Consider the following 18240-nt stretch of genomic DNA (forward strand, 5'->3'; position numbering starts at 1 on the left):
CATCCTCAATTCGCTGGGTGGGGGTGCTGGAGAGAAGTGACAGATGTTTGCTAAAGTTAGCAGGCAGAGACGTGGCGGCCAGGCTCAGCAGACTGCCCCCTACGCCGGGACTCCTTAACAGGGGCAGGCCTGCCACACCTATGTAAATAAAGGGCATTCTTTAAACTCATCGATAAGGTATACATATATATTTTATGTAAAATAGGTAAAAGTTTTGCTTTACTTGAAATAGATTTTTAACATACTAAAGTACGAATATTCTAATGCCCCCCAGAAGTACCGAGCCCCTGTATTTTACCTGGGATGTACAAGGCGGGTCTACCCCGGGCTGAGTGCCAAGGTCCCCAGTGCAAAGCTGACCATCCAGAACCATTGCAGCCTGATGTCCACGACAGGAACCACAATCAGTGGTTGGCCTCACAGGCCCCCCTCCCCCCAGCCTTCACTGGCACTCCAGTCAAACCAGAAAGGGTGGTAGTGAATACAATTCTATTTTGCATTTGGCACTCAGGGAAAATACGGTCTAAGAAAAAAAGGGAAAGGGAATTTCTGTGAAAACACTGAAATTTTATTGATATCCTACAAAAGACATTCACACCACGATGGACTATGTGAGCAATTTTAGAAGTGCAGAGACAAAGGTACTTTTACCTTGCATTTCAGAAATTTTCCCCAAACATGAAATCAATACGTATTAATAGAACAAAAAAAAATTAGTAATTGTTTACATTTCACAAGTCACTGTCTATGTCTTACAAAATGTTATTCAGAACTTCAAATAGTAAATGTAAATGTCTGAAACAAAGAAATCAAGATTTAAACATCTAGCCCAGCTCCCCCACGATCCCCCTTCCACTGTTTGTGAACCAGGACCCCCGCCCCGCCCGATTTATGCAGCTTTATTATTTGCTCTTATTATCTGCTATGTTTTACAAAAGAGAGTGAACATAAGCGAGTGTCCCCGGCAGGTGGCCAGCAATCACGGGGCAAGCCAGTGCGCTCAGGCGGCCTGGCCACCTGTCCAGAGGCTTCCCCCAGTGGGAGCTCTACCTACAGAAACCGACACCTGCTGAGGACATTACGAGAGCTCCGCAGAGTCAAACCTTTGCCAGCAAAGACACCAGGACTTCTGACCTCCTGAAGAGCCTGCCCAATTTAGCCCAGAAAAAGGACGGTTGCCCCCGTACTTCGTGTGCCAATCCTGACACCCACGGAGCAGCCCATGGGAAGCCCGGCGGCAGCCGCCTGGCTGCCCACCGCATCCTCCCACCGGCGGCCAGGGCCCACCTCCCTCCCTCGCGGCTCCCTGCCCAGCAGCGTCCAGGGGCAGCCCCTGGAGGAGAACGAGGACACGCAGCGAGCGGAAGGTCTTCTTTTACACATGAGGAAACAGAGAGAGTGATCCAAACCTGCTCACAGAACAGCCTGGTGACAGTTTACCTTTCGTTCAGGCGGTGGCTTATCTACCAGGACATCTGTGCTTTCTGATGTGTAATAGTAAAGGTCTTGGGGGCAGAGACAACGGTCACGTTAGGTCACCTCTTTCCTGCCTCTGGGCAAAGCTGCCGCCTCCTGCTGAAGACAGACACAGGGCTGGCGTCTCGCTCCCCTCTGCAACTCTTCCAGTTAACACGGGAAGTCCGGCTCGGGGCGCTCCCACAGCTAGGGGGTGACGGCCGGACACCCTCCTCCGGGATAGCGTCGTGAGTGCTGTGAGGGCTCCCCACATGCGGCTCTTCTGAGGGCCACCTCCAGGCACCCCACACGTCCTCTTCCATTCCCACTGAAGAGAAACCTTCGTCCCGCGTGCCCGGGACTGTGCAGGGTCAGGCAGTTCTTCCGAAGCAGCAGCTTTACCCCCGGAAGCCCTGGGTCTGGCTGGCGGCGGCCGAGGCAACCGTGCTTTCACCCCTGGTCGATCCGTGGGTCTCCTCAGAATACTACAGGCACAGGTGAACAGAGCGTTCTGTCGAATCCCAACCAGCTCAGGGTGGAAAGCACGCACTTGTAAGCCGGAAACCTCCATTTATATGCATAACACCAGGGTTTCAGCAAGGTACCAGCCGGGTCTCCGTGAAAAAGTGAACAGACTAGCTCCGGACAGGACAATCCATCCCCCAAACGGCACGCCATGCTCCCCGTTGCTCAAGGCGAGTGTGCTGGGACAGGTTAGGTGCGAGAGGCAGTGCGGGCCCGAGGGGGCCGGTGGACGCTGGGCCCGGGTCAGACCAGCGCCCACCCCCTCTGAGTCGCCACAGCCCATCTCCCACCAGTACCAACCCCAATGCCACAGTATGATGCCTGGTCAGAATTTACTCTTGAGTCAAAGACAGGTCTGGCCATGACGGCTTGTTTCCTGAGCTCCCAGTCACACAGCGTGTCCGTCTGTCCGTGTGTGGTTCGGGCCACCCTTCCGGATTGGACTCGTGTTCATTCACTCTCACTTCCGTCGTCGTCCGACGGCCCGTCACTGCTCTCAGCCAGCTCTGCCACTTTGCACTGCCGGTTTGTGGAATTCGCAACTACAAGAGTTCGGTGTTATTCAACAATCTGTTAACTACAGACTAATGAGCACATCTCCCCCACCCCCGAGCCCTGCCATTTTTTTGGCCAATGCAGAAAAAGTTCCTTAGGTTCTAGAGCTCTACCTATTTTGTGACTTACTTTATATTTTCATTATTTTAGACAAGAAATGAGCAGGTAAAATGTGCCTGCTTAGAAATTAATTACCCTCCTGAAGAAACTCTGTAAAAGGGTTATAAGAAGGTATGCTTATAATTAAGAATTGATGCCTCCTCAGACCAGAACATTTAGCACCAAGATCGACCACAAGGAGAAAACCAATTCCTAAGGGCCTCACAGTAACGACCTGTTCCCACGAGGGCCACAGTCCTCAAACCATGGCCTTCAGACCTGCAACTCCCCAGGAAGTGGGCGCACCCCCTCTTACCCTGGGGGAACCGGCTGTCCTCTTCCTTTTCTTCCCAGTGATCGAAATCAAAAGCCACATTAGGATTCTGTTCAACAGAACAGGTGACATTAAATGACAGAGTAAGTCACGCTCAGGGCATTGAGACCAGGCATGGTTCATTTCCACTCACCCTCTGTTTGAGTAAGCTGCACCAAGATCCCCTGGTCTCTTTTGCAAGAGTGATTACAGGTTCCTCGTTCATGATCGTGCATTTGCAGGCGTCTTTTACGATGTTGGCCTGCAGCTCCATATCAGCCAAGTAAAACTTCTCTCCCACCCAGCCACTAGGGGTACAGAAAGGAAGGCCAGTCTTTTAACATGTTAGAAGTGATTTCGACTACACTCTACAAGACATACATGAACCTACCTGAAAATGACTCTATCTTGGAAATATTTACATTTGTAATCTTTTACGTTCCTTATTCTTATCTTCAGTACGACCACATCATCTTTTTGGAACCACTTTATCTGTGGGTGGAAGCTAAGAGAGAAGACGATGCCTTACAAGGGCACACAATTCACTCACTGAGGGGGGAGGGAAGCAGACCCCGGCCGTGGGTGGGACGTACCTTTTCAGAGGCTCTGTGGCTCTGTGAAGGGAAGAATCACTCGGGTTTTCAGATAAAGTTTCTGGGCAGAAAGTCAAACGTTCCAATAAGTTATTTGTACGTAACCATACACTCCACGTATTTATCTGTGCTTTCTCACACTTCACGTAACTTTTAGCCAAGGAACTACTGACAAAGGTATCAATTTCCGAGTATCCACTTGCAAAGAATAATTAGATAAAAATAAAATGCACCACACTTAGAATTAATAAAAACAGGCTCTAACAAATACTATAATTAAACAATCAGGTAAGTAAAGTCACTCTGACACGGGAGGCGTTACTGCTGGTGGCCACCTTAACCCGCGAGGCCCAGGGATGCGCACCAGAGGGGAAGGCATCTGGTCTCCAATCTATGCAAAGAACCAGTGCTGAACACGGCACTTCCCAAAACAATGCCATTTGAACTTCTCGGGTTTTGAACTTCTCGGTCTAAAACCCTTGAATCTTCCATCTGAGGATTTGGGCAAGAATGTTCACAGCATCTCTAATCCTAGTCAAAAACTGGAAACAGCCTCAGTGCCTATCAACAGGTGAACGGATCGTAACTTGTGGTATATTCGTACCACAGAATACCACTCAGCAGTAAGAAGGTAGCACCGCTCCTTGTAATCGCCTGGATGAGTCTCACGGACAGAACGCCGGGCGAGAGAGGCCACCAGAGCGCGCACTCTATGCTTCTAACTCAGCAGAGCTGACGGCAATGGACGTTAGGACAGCGGCTCCTGGGAAGGGTTTCAGGCGGGAAAGAAGTGGGAGGGAGATTCCTGGGGCTCTGGAAACGTTCGACCGCCTCATCTGGGTGCGGTCAGTGGACAGAGATACACACGTAAATAATTCTGATGAGCTGTGTGTACTTTCCTGGATGAACATTATACCTCCATTAACAAAAAGGGAAAAGCTATGAAAAAAACACTGGAAGCAGAATTGTCAAAAATAGGAAGTTAGCTAATACCAGTTTATGTCACCTTCTATAGAATTCCTCTAAAAGTGGAAAGCCTCAACACTGGAAAACTTCCAAGCTTTCATGATTTTCAGTGAGCCATGTTTTTTTTTTTAAGATTTTTTTAAAAATTCTTTTGAGAGACACAGAGCGAGCCAGCAAGAGAGCACGGGCGAGGGGAGGGGCAGAGGGAGAGAGAGAGAAGCAGACTCCCTGCTGAGCAGGGAGCCCAACAGTGGTTTCATCCCGGGACCCCAGGATCATGACCTGAGCTGAAGGCAGACGCTTAACCGACTGAGCCCCCCCAGATGCCCCGAAGTGAGCCATGTATTAAATCACCAACCATGCTTTTGGTTTTCTGGCTTTGTCTCGGAGTCCACACCTCTTTCCGAGCCGCTGTCCTGTGGCCGTGGGCTCTGCAGACAAGCAGCATCTTCCACTGGAGAAGGCGCGCTGGACGGAAGAGGTGAAGGTTAACTTGGAGTTGGAGAGACAGCAAACTCTGGCTCTCCATGGGGCCCTCCCAGCAAGAGGAGGAAGACAGGCCCCAACAGACCGCCAGGCACTCACCACACCCTCAGACCTGCCCAGGGGTCAGGACTCATTCCTGGATGCAGGCAGGGCCGCCAGCTCTGCTCCCGGCTGCGCCCCCTGTGCAAGCCCAGGGTACATCATCAATACGTACTGGCAGATAAGTGCATTAACTCATTAACCAAAAAAGTTCTCTTTCAAATCATTTGAGAATAACCAGCGCTGCTACCCATTTCAAAATGAATAAAAGGGGAGGAAGTAAAAGCATCCTGCACCCCTGCCCTAGTCCCTCAGCTCCTCCTCCCCAAGACACCCCTTACCAGCGTGGGGTTACTTCTAGGAATGATTTTTGCATAAACAAACATAATGCCATCTGCATCTAAAATACACATACACACTGTTTAAACACCTGGGAACCCACTCCATTCACTTTTCTGCCCCCCCCCCTTTTTAAAGATTTTATTTATGTGACAGAGAGACCGCCAGCGAGAGAGGGAACACAGGAGGGGAGTGGGAGAGGAAGAAGCAGGCTCCCAGCGGAGGAGCCCGATGTGGGACTCGATCCCGGAACGCCAGGATCACGCCCTGAGCCGAAGGCAGACGCTTAACAACTGCGCTACCCGGGCACCCCTGCCCCTTTGATTATACTTAATTAGAGATAGATTACTCCGTATCAGTACACAGAGGGCTGCCTCATTCTTTAAAAATGTTAAATTGGTTTTTTTGTTTTTTTTGAGCAGATAACCACTTTCATGTGGTTCAATGTTTTGAAATAAATGAAAAGGTCTTACACAGCAAAACATCTCTCATCCCTGTTCCCCTGCCACCCAACTGCCTTCCTCATAGGTGACAATCTAATTCATTTTTGTGCATCCTTTTAGAGATAATTCCAGCCTAAAGGAGCAAGCCCATGTGCACACGTGCACACACACAACTATGGCATGGGGGGTGTGCATGTGTGTCTCCAAAGGGACTTCTGGTCGACACACATGAAGCCTGTGAGTGGCACCCCACAAATGGAGAAGGCAGCATCTTGTGTTCCAACCACCCAGGCAGAGACCCCTCCCCAGGCCTCATGCTCCCCACAGTGCAGCACCAGACCCTCCAACCCCCTCTCTTCCACCCCAGCTCTCGCTCCTTCACCAGACCCCCATCCACTGGGGTTCCGTCCCTCCTTGTCACACACTTCCTGAATGGTGACTCTCCTCCACTCCCAGCAAACAAGTCTTCCCCAGCAGCTTTTTCGAGCTCCAGGCTTATGCTTTCCATAATCTTTACACTTGACGTGTCCCAAACCAACTCGAGATCTCCTCCCCAACCAGCGCTGTGACACCATCCACCATGCCAATACCCGCCCCACCCCAGGGCTCAGAATTCTACAATCACAACCCTGATGTCTGTCAGACCCCAAGTCCTATGGCTTCCAGATCTTTCACGTCCCCAGGATCTGTCCTCTTTCCCAGCCTGCTGTAAGAATGGCACCCTTCTCGTTCTGATCCAGATTACCACCACAGCTTCCCGATCCAGCTCCTGAACGGAGTCTCTGCTGGGCAGCTGCCATCTGTAGCCCCTCGTTCTCAGTCCTCTGCGCTCCCGCCTGTGCGTGAGCCCTCACGTGCACCAGACTGCTGCACACGCACAAAACCGAGCGTGCCGAGGGCTGAGCGCAGGATGGAGCCGAGGCTTGGGTGCAGCTGCTGTGTTTCACAGAAGTGACCGAGCCTCGTGTTCATCGAATCTACTGAACTCTAATGACATCTTTGTCTTAAAAAAAAAAATCTCATAGGGGCGCCTGGGTGGCACAGCGGTTGGGCGTCTGCCTTCGGCTCAGGGCATGATCCCGGTGTTGTGGGATCGAGCCCCACATCGGGCTCTTCTGCTATGAGCCTGCTTCTTCTTCTCCCATTCCCCCTGCTTGTGTTCCCTCCCTCGCTGGCTGTCTCTCTCTCTGTCAAATAAATAAATAAATTAATTAATTAATTAAAATCTCATAAGTAAGCATGGAGCAATTTTTGTTTCCTGTAAGTGTGTAGAAACGGACATGTCTCCTAATCCCACAGGCACCCAAATTCATAAAGACAAAAATTAACAACTTCAGTTTGAAGTATTTCAACCTTTGCAACATTCTTTGAAACTCTGCTGCGCTCATCGGTCACCAGGGTCCCCAGGCTGATGCCGTGGCCGGCTCGCTGCGCTCACTCCTCAGGCCTCCTGGCAGTGTCCGCCAAGCTCGGGGCTCCCTGCTCTGAGACACCCCCTCACCTACCGTCTGGGTATCTGCCCTCCCCAGCCTCCTCTTACGCTGCCGCTGCTCCTTCTCAGGCTCCCCTCCAGGGTCCCCACAGCCACCCACCTCCCAACACTGGGCCCCCAGGGCTCAGCCCTTGGACCTTGACACTCACTCCTTCGGGCTCTCATCCAGGTCCCAGCTGTCAGGACCCAGGACCTGCCAACGAGCCTCCATGAGACCACATTCCGAAAGCAGCGACTTCTTGCCACCTCCACAAAGCCACCCCAGCCCAAGCCACCAGCACCCTGTCCTGAGCTCTTGGCACAGCCTTTGTCCCCCACCCCCAGCCTCTTCTCAACAGAGTAGCCAAGGATCTTTTGACTAAATCATTCTTCTGCTCAACACCTTCTCAGAGCTCCACCTCTTCAGAGTGGGAGCCCAATGCTTGCAAATGGCCACAGGGTCCAAACAAGATCTCACCCAGGACGGCTCTGACCCCCACACCTACGGTTCTCCCCGCATTTCTGCACTAGTCACGGTACCTTCCTTCCCGTTCCCAGAATCAAGGGATAACTGAGGCTGCTCTGTGACCACCCTGTGGGGATGCCGTGTACTTTTCCAGTGACTTCCATTGTCTCTCCTGTTTGGCTTGTGGAAGTGTCAACTGGGACAACCGAATCCGGAACACTACTGGGCACCAGCTCTAATTATGACTCCGCAATTCCGTACGTGCACCAAACACACGAAGGAGAACGTCAACAGTACCACCGAAGTGGTCCAGAGCAGGGGGAGTATCTCCCATCGGCAGAACAGGTAAATAAATCGTAGTACAGTCATATGCAGTCATACACAGCAGTCAGAATTTATGAACCACAGCCACATGCAACACGATGAATCCCACAAACTGTGCCTAACTCAGGGAGCCAGAAAGGAGAGATACACCGCTTGATTCCCCTTAAACAAAGTACAACCCAGGGAAGAGGAATCCACGCTCTCCCATGTCAGGATCGCAGCTGCCCTCAGGGAGGGAGTGGCAGGAGGGGGGCTAGGTCATGCCCTCTTTCTGTGCTCAGAAAATCCACCAGACTATACTTACAACGTGTATACTTTTCTGGATGTCAGTCACCAGCTAACAAGAACTTACTCTGGAATAGATACAGCTGAAACAACATACTTGGGGTTGGTTTCATAATATTCCACCAAAAACAACACTGTGCATTGGGGTATGGATAAAACCAGAGTCCCCAAACCTGAGAAATTATCAAAGCTGAGTGATGGAAACACAGGGACTCAGTAACCTAATTCAACGGTCAAAAAAAACCCAAAAGTCTCTAAACTCCTGAGTTCTATTCCCACAGAACAGCACTTCCCAAAGGGAGACAAAAACCCACTTACAGGGCCTGGCTCAGGCTTTCTGCACCATGTAGCATTTTAGCTCCTTCGTGTAAAGTCCTGAGCTGTTCCACATGCTCAGAGTTGTCAATGCCCATTCCCGTCGACAAAATTTCAGTACGAACGTTGTAATCAATAACAGACGTCTTCAAATTTGAAAGTTTTGTAATGTGCACCTTGAATCAAAGAAGAAGTCCATTTGCAGGAATCAGACTTTGAACTTTCAAATCAATGGGAAACGCTCTCGTGTGACCTCACGATCGTGGGCCTCCCTCTGCGGCTTCCAGCTGATTTCATAACCGAGGGGACACGTGAGATTCTTCCAGAGCCCACTCCCACCCTGCAGAAGTATGATGAGGGCTGGGGTTGGGGGGCCCCTGTAATGCTGGGACCACACACAAAATTCCTAGATTTTTCTAACTTTTTACCTCTCTTAACAACAAGGACCCTAAGGCTCAGAGACGTCGATGCCCAGAAAGGGCCTACACCATGGCCCTAAATCCTGTGTTCTGGGCAGTTTCCTCCACTAGTTTCCTTCTGCAACCAAAAGATTCTCATCCATCTTAACTTACACAAACTATGAAGTCCTGCAACTTTGCGATTCCTGCAGATGGGAGGCGCGGGCCCAAGACTGGGCGTCCCTTTCATGGCAAGGGGAGGGGAGCCGGCTGAGACCAGCGGGAGCACCTTCCTAAGCCAACACCAGGGATGTGTTCCCATCTGGGTATGGCAGAAGAGCCTTTCTCCCCTCACACTGGAGGCCGAGCAGTCTAGGTGGAGAAGGAAGCAAGTGGGGGGGGGGGTTCTGTCTCTGCCCCACCATGCCGTGGATGCCACTACACGAGCTGTGGGAGCAGAATATCAGATTTCTTTTTCGCTTCATTTCCTTAGCTATTGTTTAAAAGATCTCTTAATAAAATTTCCATTTTTTTTCTCCAGTAAAGAACCAGAATGCTAGTATATAAACCAAGACCCCAAATCTTCATTTGATCTGCATTGGGAATCTTTACCTAATCCACTAAAAATCACCGTCTCCTCGGAACTCTTAAATCTTACACCCAAACTCCTCTTTGTAGGTGTTAAGGCTTTTCCATTCTCATAAACATAACTTTCAGCAGACCAATTATATGAACTGAATTCTTTTAAATGTTAGAAACATACTGATTAAGATTTAAGTCCAATAGAGAACTTCAAATTGAAAAGCAGAGTTCTTGGGGTGCGAGCAGCATCAGAGGGATTGCGGGGAGGCCCCACTTACAGGTCCTGGTCTGATACTCAGTCCTGCCCACCCCTACATCAGCTCTATGGGATAGGAGTTTCTGTTCATGGACAGAAGCCACGTGTCCCACACAGGACCTAGCACACAGTGGGTGCTCAATAAATATTTGGTGAAGGAATGAGGTAGAAACTATAAACGTAGTAAAACCTATCTTTGAAAGCCCAAGGCCTGGAGTCCTCGATGTGACTGATCCCACGCGGGGCCCTAGCCCTGACGTGAGCCTTCCCCAGTGTTGTGGACAGAGGACTGTGACACCGATTTAGTGGTGGACAGCCAACGCTTGAAAAAACATGGAACAGAACTGTATATATCAGAGACTGTCACATGTAGCGAGGAGAGTTTCATGAAGCTTGTTTCCTTTGTGTGAATGTTGGCTTACAACGTTAAGGGATTCCCTTAAACAAAGAAACCTACAATTCATGACCCAAATAACATCGAAAAAAACAACTCTCCCTAACACAAAGCCCCTCAAAGCCTCCACTTATGTGAGGCAAACCATTATTCAAGCAACAAATTAGAATAATGTAATTTAAGGGGTCCATCCAAAAACAGATTTCTTTTAAGAAAACCACATACTCAGGGTGCCTGGGTGGCTCAGTTGGTTAAGTGTCTGCCTTTGGCTCAGGTCATGATCTCGGGGTCCTGAAAGTGAGCCCCACATCAGGCTCCATGCTCAGCGGGAAGCCTGCTTCTCCCTCTGCCTGCTGCTCCCCCTGCTTGTGTGCTCGCTCCCTCTCTGACAAATACATAAATAAATCTTTTTTAAAAAAGAAAGAAAACTGCATACTCACCATGGGATCGATCCACACTGTATTTCCTAAAGCCAGTATCACTTTGGCATCATGCAATTTTCCAATAATTTTATGATGAATGTACCTAGTAACCTAGGAAAAAAACCACTCAGGTAACTTCTCTGATGCTTTCGGAAAATATCGTATTCTGTTTATGCTGTATAGTTTTGCAAAAAACGTTTCCATGCATTTCGCTTGAGCCTTACCCCCACCCGGTGAGGCAGGCACAGAGGCCATTGTGCCCCTGCATGGACGAGAGTAATTAACAGGGGAGCTAAGGAAGGAGAGAGGCAAACGGCACCCCTAGACCCCCCAAACTGTGCGCTCCCCATTGTAGCCATGTGTCCTCGCTCTCCTCTGGGAACAGTCAACAAGTCTGTCTTTGGAAGCTCGTTGAGCCTGAAGAGACATGGAGCTGAGGGCCCCGGGCTTCTGTGTACCATGTCTCCAGCACGTGGCTGCTGTTTTGTAGGCCCCCAGCAGACACGACACGTCTGAGCACTCTTTCAGGCCCATTTTCACTCCCATACAGCAGACAGGAGGGAGCTGGCTCATTGAGATTAGAATGCTTCCATCCCCCTTGAACCTTGCACAGTAATTTGAAAGAATATGCACGGGAGAAACTTCTCCCATTTCCAGAGGCCTCTCTTCTAGAAATACTTGTGGTTGATCATCTGGACAGACCAAAGGTTTCCTGAAGAGCTGGGACCTTCTTGCTAATGGCTACATCCCCAGAGCCCAATGATACCAGTCCGCAGTGGACAGTCAGTAAATACTCTGCAGAAGGAACAAGACCGCTACTTAATAAGAAGCATTTTTATCGAACCTCCAACAGCGGTGTTGTGTGTACGTCCTGTATTGTGAAATCACTCACCTGTTTATTCCCTGGACCATGTCTGACCTTGTTTATAACCCAAACTGTTTTTACTTTGCCAACCGTAATGGCTTATTTCATGTCCTAGTAATTGGATTACGTGAAATTTAACCTTCCTTTGAAGAATCAAGCGCATTGTTAGGAAGAAGACTCACCGCTCTGGTGATGAGCGGGACCACCTGTCTGGTCTGTGCCTGCCCGCCCCATCCTGGACAAGCTGACAGCAAGCTTATCTCATTGTGATGTGTGTCTTAAACCGATTCTAAGACTGTGAGCGCTAATGATGATGACAGCCACACGTACAAGGGTCTTCAACTGTCCGGGAACATGAGGCATCTTACCCAAACTCAGTATTCTAAATTCAAATAAACCTCAGTTCTGTGTACATTCTGAAAGTCAACAGAGTATAAAAAGCCCAAATAACTTACCTTTGGATTCCACTCAACTTCATTGTCAGCAGGTTTCACCCTGCAAACAATGAACTCCACCGCCTGGGGGGGCAGAGTGTGGAAACCGTCCGGGAGACGCAGCAGCTGGTCTCTCGTGACGAGTCCAGTCCGGCCTTCATCTATAAACTGTACGAGGACGCTGTCCGGGCCCCACGTGTCTTCTTTTTGGCTCATCTCCAGCACCTGGACCCTAGAGAACAACCGTGGCTTCAGTGTAACACCACGATCTCAAGGGAAAATCATCTTTGCCTCCACCTACTCATTAAATCTGAGAAGACTCCAAACTGCAAGGTTCTTTTCCATACTAGAAATAAAAATTAGCTCGAGCCATCAAGAACACTCGGAACGGCTTATTAATTCAAGTATAGAGAAGCATTAAAAATGTGCAGTACTTCTGAAGAGAGCAAATCCCTTTATCGGACAACACAATGAATATCCACCCAGTCAGGTGAAGTTCCCATGTTTCTCGACTGAGGCCACCCCGAGTGGAGCCAGGAGTGGCACCGGGGGGTGGGGGGGTGGGCAGGCCCCTGAGGCTCACTGCCCGGTCGGAACCCCGAACCACGCCGCATACTGAGCAGATGCTGCACAGCCTACGTCCTCTCGCCAGGGCTCAGCCTGCTCATCTGTAAGAGGGACCCACTTCCCGGGAATCACACGAGCGTGAAGTGAGGTGGAGGCATCTACGCAGGTGGCACAGAGGGACGGCTCGGGAACCGTCGGTGTGTAAGCGTGACACCATCTTCCGTGCTCTGCGCTCACGAGCCCAGGGTCCGACGAGTGAGTCTCAGGTGCAGAACCATGCCAGGCAGCTGGGGGGAGCGCACCACCACCACCACCCCTCCAGGGGGCAGCCAGGCTGCGTCCGCGCACACCAGGGCAGATGGACATGGGCGGAAATGGGGATTCGATACCACTGAAAGTTGCCTCCTGCTTCACGACTCTTAGAGGTGAAATACATAGACCTTTTACCTGTGAAAAAGTGTTTTTTCTGCTACTCCATATAATCCAAGTTTCTCCACCTTTTCAACAGTCGTTTTATTGCTATTACCCTTAAAATACTCATTCATTTCGGCATTCAGAGTTGCATAAAGATCCACTTGTTTATCAACGATACGACCGAAGTAATGCGTTGCATTCAAAATATAGAAGGGTATTATCTGAAAAATAATCAGCAAACATATTCAGACAACAATCTCAATCTGAACCAAAAAGCTCTGTGCAGAAATCAGCCCCTGACCTAAGAGCCCAGAGCACTCCACCAGAGATGGAAACATGAACCAGGAAATTGGCCAACACACGAGACAGAACCTTCTCGTACCCACAGAGGACAGTGGTTTCCCTTTAAATCTAAGGGAAGACTTTTTGTTATTATTAATATTATTATTATTACTTTAAATTTTATTTATTGGACAGAGAGAGACCCAGCGAGAGAGGGAACACAAGCAGGGGAAGTGGGAGAGAGGCAGGCTTCCCGCTGAGCAGGGAGCCCGATGTGGGACTCGATCCCAGGACCCTGGGATCATGACCTGAGCTGAAGGCAGACACTTAACTGAGCCACCCAGGCAACCCTGTTAATCTTATTATTTTAAAACTTCATTATAAATTACAAGTGTTTGTTTACTCCCTAACTGCACTTTAAAAAAAATCGTTCTTAAATATCCCTGTCTTGAGCTCTTTCTGATCTTTGTTCCCATAACAAGCAGTATTTTATCAAGAGCCTACTGTGTAGAAGGCGCTAGGGATACGAGATAAGCCAAGTCCTACGGGAACCCCCCTGCCCCGACCCACACGCGGACAGATGGGCCACGGCTAGCATGTGGTCAAGGAAGACAGGTCGTCACAGTCAAGCGTACTCAGGGTGGTTGGTGTGTACATGTGTTAGCAAGAGTATGGAGAAGGCACTGCACACGTGGAACAGTCTGTATGAAGGCGGGGAGTGGTGAGCTGCCCCAGCAGAGGCCAGGAAAGAGGAGTCACTTGCTGGGAGGGCGGAGGGGACGGTGCTGACTGGCAGGCAAGCAGGCCAGGAGGCAGGGGTGAGGTCATCCGCTGTGATCAATCTCACCAGCTAACAGCCCCCAGCCCTCCTCTGTGGTGCCCCCGAAGCCCCCTTGCTTGCCATTCCCCCACTCTCACCGCCAACGAGCCCTGCCCTGTGCAACAAACATGCCACGCTAACTCCTACCTAAGGGACTCGTGGTTCCTCTCCCCAGAACAGTCTTCCCCAGGTCTTCCGTGGCTGGATCCTTACCCTTTGGCCCTCGGTGCAACTCACCCCTCAGAGACTGCCTCCCTGCCCATAATCCCCAAAGGCCCCCTGATACTTTGCTGCATTTCACCTTCTCCAGAGCACTTGTCACCATCTTTCCCACTCACCTGTCCCCGAAAAACCCCAATATGTGCTCCAAAAACCCCTGGTCCTGGGCACATGGGGACAGTCCCTTTCCAGCCACACCCTCTAGCCCCCCGTTTTGACTCCACTCTCACAACCAGTCCTGTACAAAACTAATTCACTCTGTTACAGTCACAGGATACAAAGTAAGGACACAAAAATCAACTGCATTTCTAAACAATCAGAAAATGAAGTTCAGGGGCACCTGGGTGGCTCAGTCGCTAAGCGTCTGCCTTCGGCTTGGGTCACGGTCCCAGGGTCCTGGGATCAAGCCCCATGTTGGGCTCCCTGCTCAGCGGGAAGCCTGCTTCTCCCTCTCCTACTCCCCCTGCTGGTGTTCCCTCTCTCGGTGTGTCTGTCTCTGTCCAACAAATAAATTAAAAATCTTAGAAAACGAAGTTCAAAAAAAAATAACATTAGCATCTAAAAACATGAAATGCTAGGAATAAAGTTAATACGGTAAGGACAAGGTCAGTCTCCTGAAAAGTATAACACATTGCTTAGAGAAATTAAAGGTGACCTAAATAAATGGAGTGACAGATATACCATGTTAATGGACAAGACTCAGTATTAAAATGTCAATTCTTCCATAGTAGTCTACAGACTCAATGCAATGCCACTCAAAATCCCATCAGGCTTCTAAGTACAAACTAGCAAGCTGATTCTAAAATTTTCTATCGATATACAAAGGAATAGTCAGAAGGATACTGAAGAAGATGGGCAAATTGGAAGACGTCCCTACCAGTCTCCAGGATTACTTATAAAGCTACAGCAATCAAGCCAATGTGGTACCACATAAGGGTAGACAAAGAGACCAAGGAATAGAATGAAGAATTCAGAATTCACAAACACGGTCTCTTAATTTATGTCAAAGGTGCCAATGTAATTAAGGGGGAAAGGAAGGTCTTTATAATAGACGATGCTGGAGCAACCAATTATCCGTAAGGAAAAAACTTTCTCCTTAACCACACCACACATACACAAAAATTAATTTGAGATGGATCATAGACCTAAATGTAAAACCATAAAACTTCTAGAATAAAAAAATAGGGAAGAATCTTTGCAACATTGGGGTAGGCAAAGATTTCTTACGGCACGAAAAGCACAAAACGTAAAATAAAGGATAAAGAAGACTTCATCAAAATTAAAAACTTCCGCTTTTCAACTGAGGGAAATATTGGCAACATATCTGACAAAACATACTCATAATGTACAAAGAACTCATAAAACTCAACAAGACAACTCAAAAAATGGGCAAAAACTGTGAACAGAGAATTCATAAAGGAGATACAAAGGGCTAAATAAGCAGCGAAAAGAGCTCCAAGACTCTTTATCACCAGAGAAATGCAAACAAATATCCATGCAAATGCAACAGAGCGGCAAAAATTAAAGACTGAGAATCCCACATACTGAGCATGTGGACCTACTGGAACTCTCCTAGGCAGCACTGGTGAGAATGTAAAATGGTACAGATTGTCTGAAAGAATCTTTTACATACACACACACACACACACACACACATCTATGACAAAGCATATTTCTACTACATCTCACCCCAGAGAAGTGAAGATGTAGGTCTACAAAGACTCGTAGCACAGAAGTTCAGAGCAGCCAGAAACTGCAAACAACCCACATGTCCGTCAACTTGTGAACCAACTAGAGCACATCCACATGAAGGAATCCTGCTGCACCATGAGCAACACAACAGAGCTGAACCTCAGAAGCATTACGCTGAGTAACAGAAGTCAGACTCAAGAGACTACATACTGTAGGATTCCATTCATATGAAAGTCTAGTAAAAACAAAGCTCTAGCGGCAGAAGGCAGGTCCGGTGGCTGCCGGGAGCTGGGGCTGGGTCTGAGGACCGACACGAAAACGTTCGTATCTTCATTGTGGTGGTGGTTACATGATTGTATGTATCAAACTATACCCTTCTAAATAGTAATTTTTATTGTATGTAAACTGTACCTCAATACAGCCAATTAGAAGTGGGGGTCTGGTTAGACAGGGTCTGGAAAGGTGGCAGCAGTAAAGTGTCATACGTTTTGATTCTCTCTGAATCTCCCCATAAAGACAGAGCAATGAGATGGCAAAACCCAATACCAGGGATATACTTTGCAACAGAACTAATTGACAAAATATCCCCAAAGACCTCACCCCTGCCTCCTGGCCTGCTTGCCTGCCAGTCAGCACTGTCCCCTCCACCCTCCCAGCAAGTGACTCCTCTTTCCTGGCCTCTGCTGGGGCAGCTCACCACTCCCCGCCTTCATGCAGACTGTTCCACGTGTGCAGTGCCTTCTCCATCTTCCAGATGTGGAAGATAACAAAGGAGAAATCTAGGTGACCTTGGGTTTCGTGATCACCCTGTGGATAGGCCAAAAGCACGATCCATGAAAGAAACAACTGGAAAGCTGGACTTCATTAAAATTAAAATCTTCTGCTCTGCAAAAGACTATAAGGAGAACAAAAAGACAAGCCACAGACTGGGAGACAGTTTTTGCAAAACATATTTCTGATAAAGGACTGGTGTCCAAAATCTACAAAGAAAGCTTAAAACTCAACAATAAGAAAACAGACAACCCAGGGGCACCTGAGTGGCGCAGTCGTTAAGCGTCTGCCTTCGGCTCAGGGCGTGATTCCGGTGTTCTGGGATCGAGCCCCACATCAGGCTCCTCCGCTAGGAGTCTGCTTCTTCCTCTCCCACTCCCCCTGCCTGTGTTCCCTCTCTCGCTGGCTGTCTCTGTCAAATAAATAAATAAAATCTTAAAAACAACAACAAAAACAGACAACCCACATAAAACAAGGGCAAAAAACCCTGAACAGACAGCCCACTGAAGAAGACATATGGGTGACAAATAAGCACATGAAAAGATGCTCAACATCATCAGGGAATTGCAAATTAAAACAATGAGATACCACTACACACCTGCTAGAATGGCTAGAATCCAAAACACTGACAACATCAAATACTGGCGAGGGCTGAAGCAACAGGACCTCTTGTTCTTTGCTGGTTGGAATGCAAACAGCGCAGCCATTTCAGAGAACGGTTTGGCAATTTCTTACAGAGCAAAAGAGTCTTACTATACGATCCAACAATCAGACTCCTTGGTATTACCCAAGTGAGTCAAAAACTCATGCGCCCACAAAAACCTCCACACGAATTTTTCTCATCACCTTATTCGTAACTGCCAAAACTCGGAAGCAACCAAGATGTCCTTCAATAGGTGAATGGATAAACTGTAATGTTCAGCAATAAAAAATGACCTATGAAGACACAAGACGATGTGGAGAAACCGCAAATGCATATTGCTAAATAAGAGAAGCCAGTTTGAAAAACCCACATATTGTATAGCTCCAACTATATGACATTCTGGAAAAGGCAAACGAGGAGACAGTAAAGTATCGGCAAAGAGGGGAAGTGGAGCATGGGAGATTTTCCAGCAGTGTAAGAATTATGTGATACCATTATGGTGGATAGGAGTCCATTTGGCAAAATCCCCAGAATGTGCTCTACAGGGAGTGAATCTCAATGTAAACTACAGACTTCAGTTAATAATAATGTATCAACACTGGCTCATCAGCTGTCACGCATGCACCACACTAAGGCAAGATGTTAGTAATAGGGGGAACTTCTGGGGGGGTAGTAGAGGGAACTCTATTTTCTGCTCAATTTTTCTATAAACCTAAACTGTTCTAAAAAATAAATATCAGAGGAGGTTAAGATGGCGGAGGAGTAGGGGACCCCTTTTTCAGCCGGTCCCCTGAGTTGAGCTGGATA

At 48.6% G+C, this 18240-nt stretch overlaps 1 protein-coding gene across 1 annotated transcript in view; it reads right to left on the bottom strand.

Moving 5' to 3' along the window:
• Positions 1 to 1082: 1082 nt before the first annotated feature.
• Positions 1083 to 18240, bottom strand: part of TDRD12 (tudor domain containing 12) — a 68544-nt gene continuing 51386 nt past the window's right edge. The window contains exons 23-32 of the mRNA XM_034672543.1: positions 13040 to 13227; positions 12047 to 12257; positions 10745 to 10837; positions 8678 to 8850; positions 4865 to 4974; positions 3541 to 3601; positions 3339 to 3452; positions 3102 to 3255; positions 2951 to 3017; positions 1083 to 2522 (exon numbers count right to left, since the gene is read on the bottom strand). Of these exons, the coding sequence (XP_034528434.1) occupies positions 2431 to 2522; positions 2951 to 3017; positions 3102 to 3255; positions 3339 to 3452; positions 3541 to 3601; positions 4865 to 4974; positions 8678 to 8850; positions 10745 to 10837; positions 12047 to 12257; positions 13040 to 13227 (1263 nt within the window). The 3' untranslated portion in view covers positions 1083 to 2430. The remainder of the gene's footprint in view (positions 2523 to 2950; positions 3018 to 3101; positions 3256 to 3338; positions 3453 to 3540; positions 3602 to 4864; positions 4975 to 8677; positions 8851 to 10744; positions 10838 to 12046; positions 12258 to 13039; positions 13228 to 18240) is intronic.

This window comes from Ailuropoda melanoleuca, chromosome 12 (genome assembly GCF_002007445.2).
Source record: "Ailuropoda melanoleuca isolate Jingjing chromosome 12, ASM200744v2, whole genome shotgun sequence".
In the NCBI taxonomy this organism is placed as follows: Eukaryota; Metazoa; Chordata; class Mammalia; order Carnivora; family Ursidae; genus Ailuropoda; species Ailuropoda melanoleuca.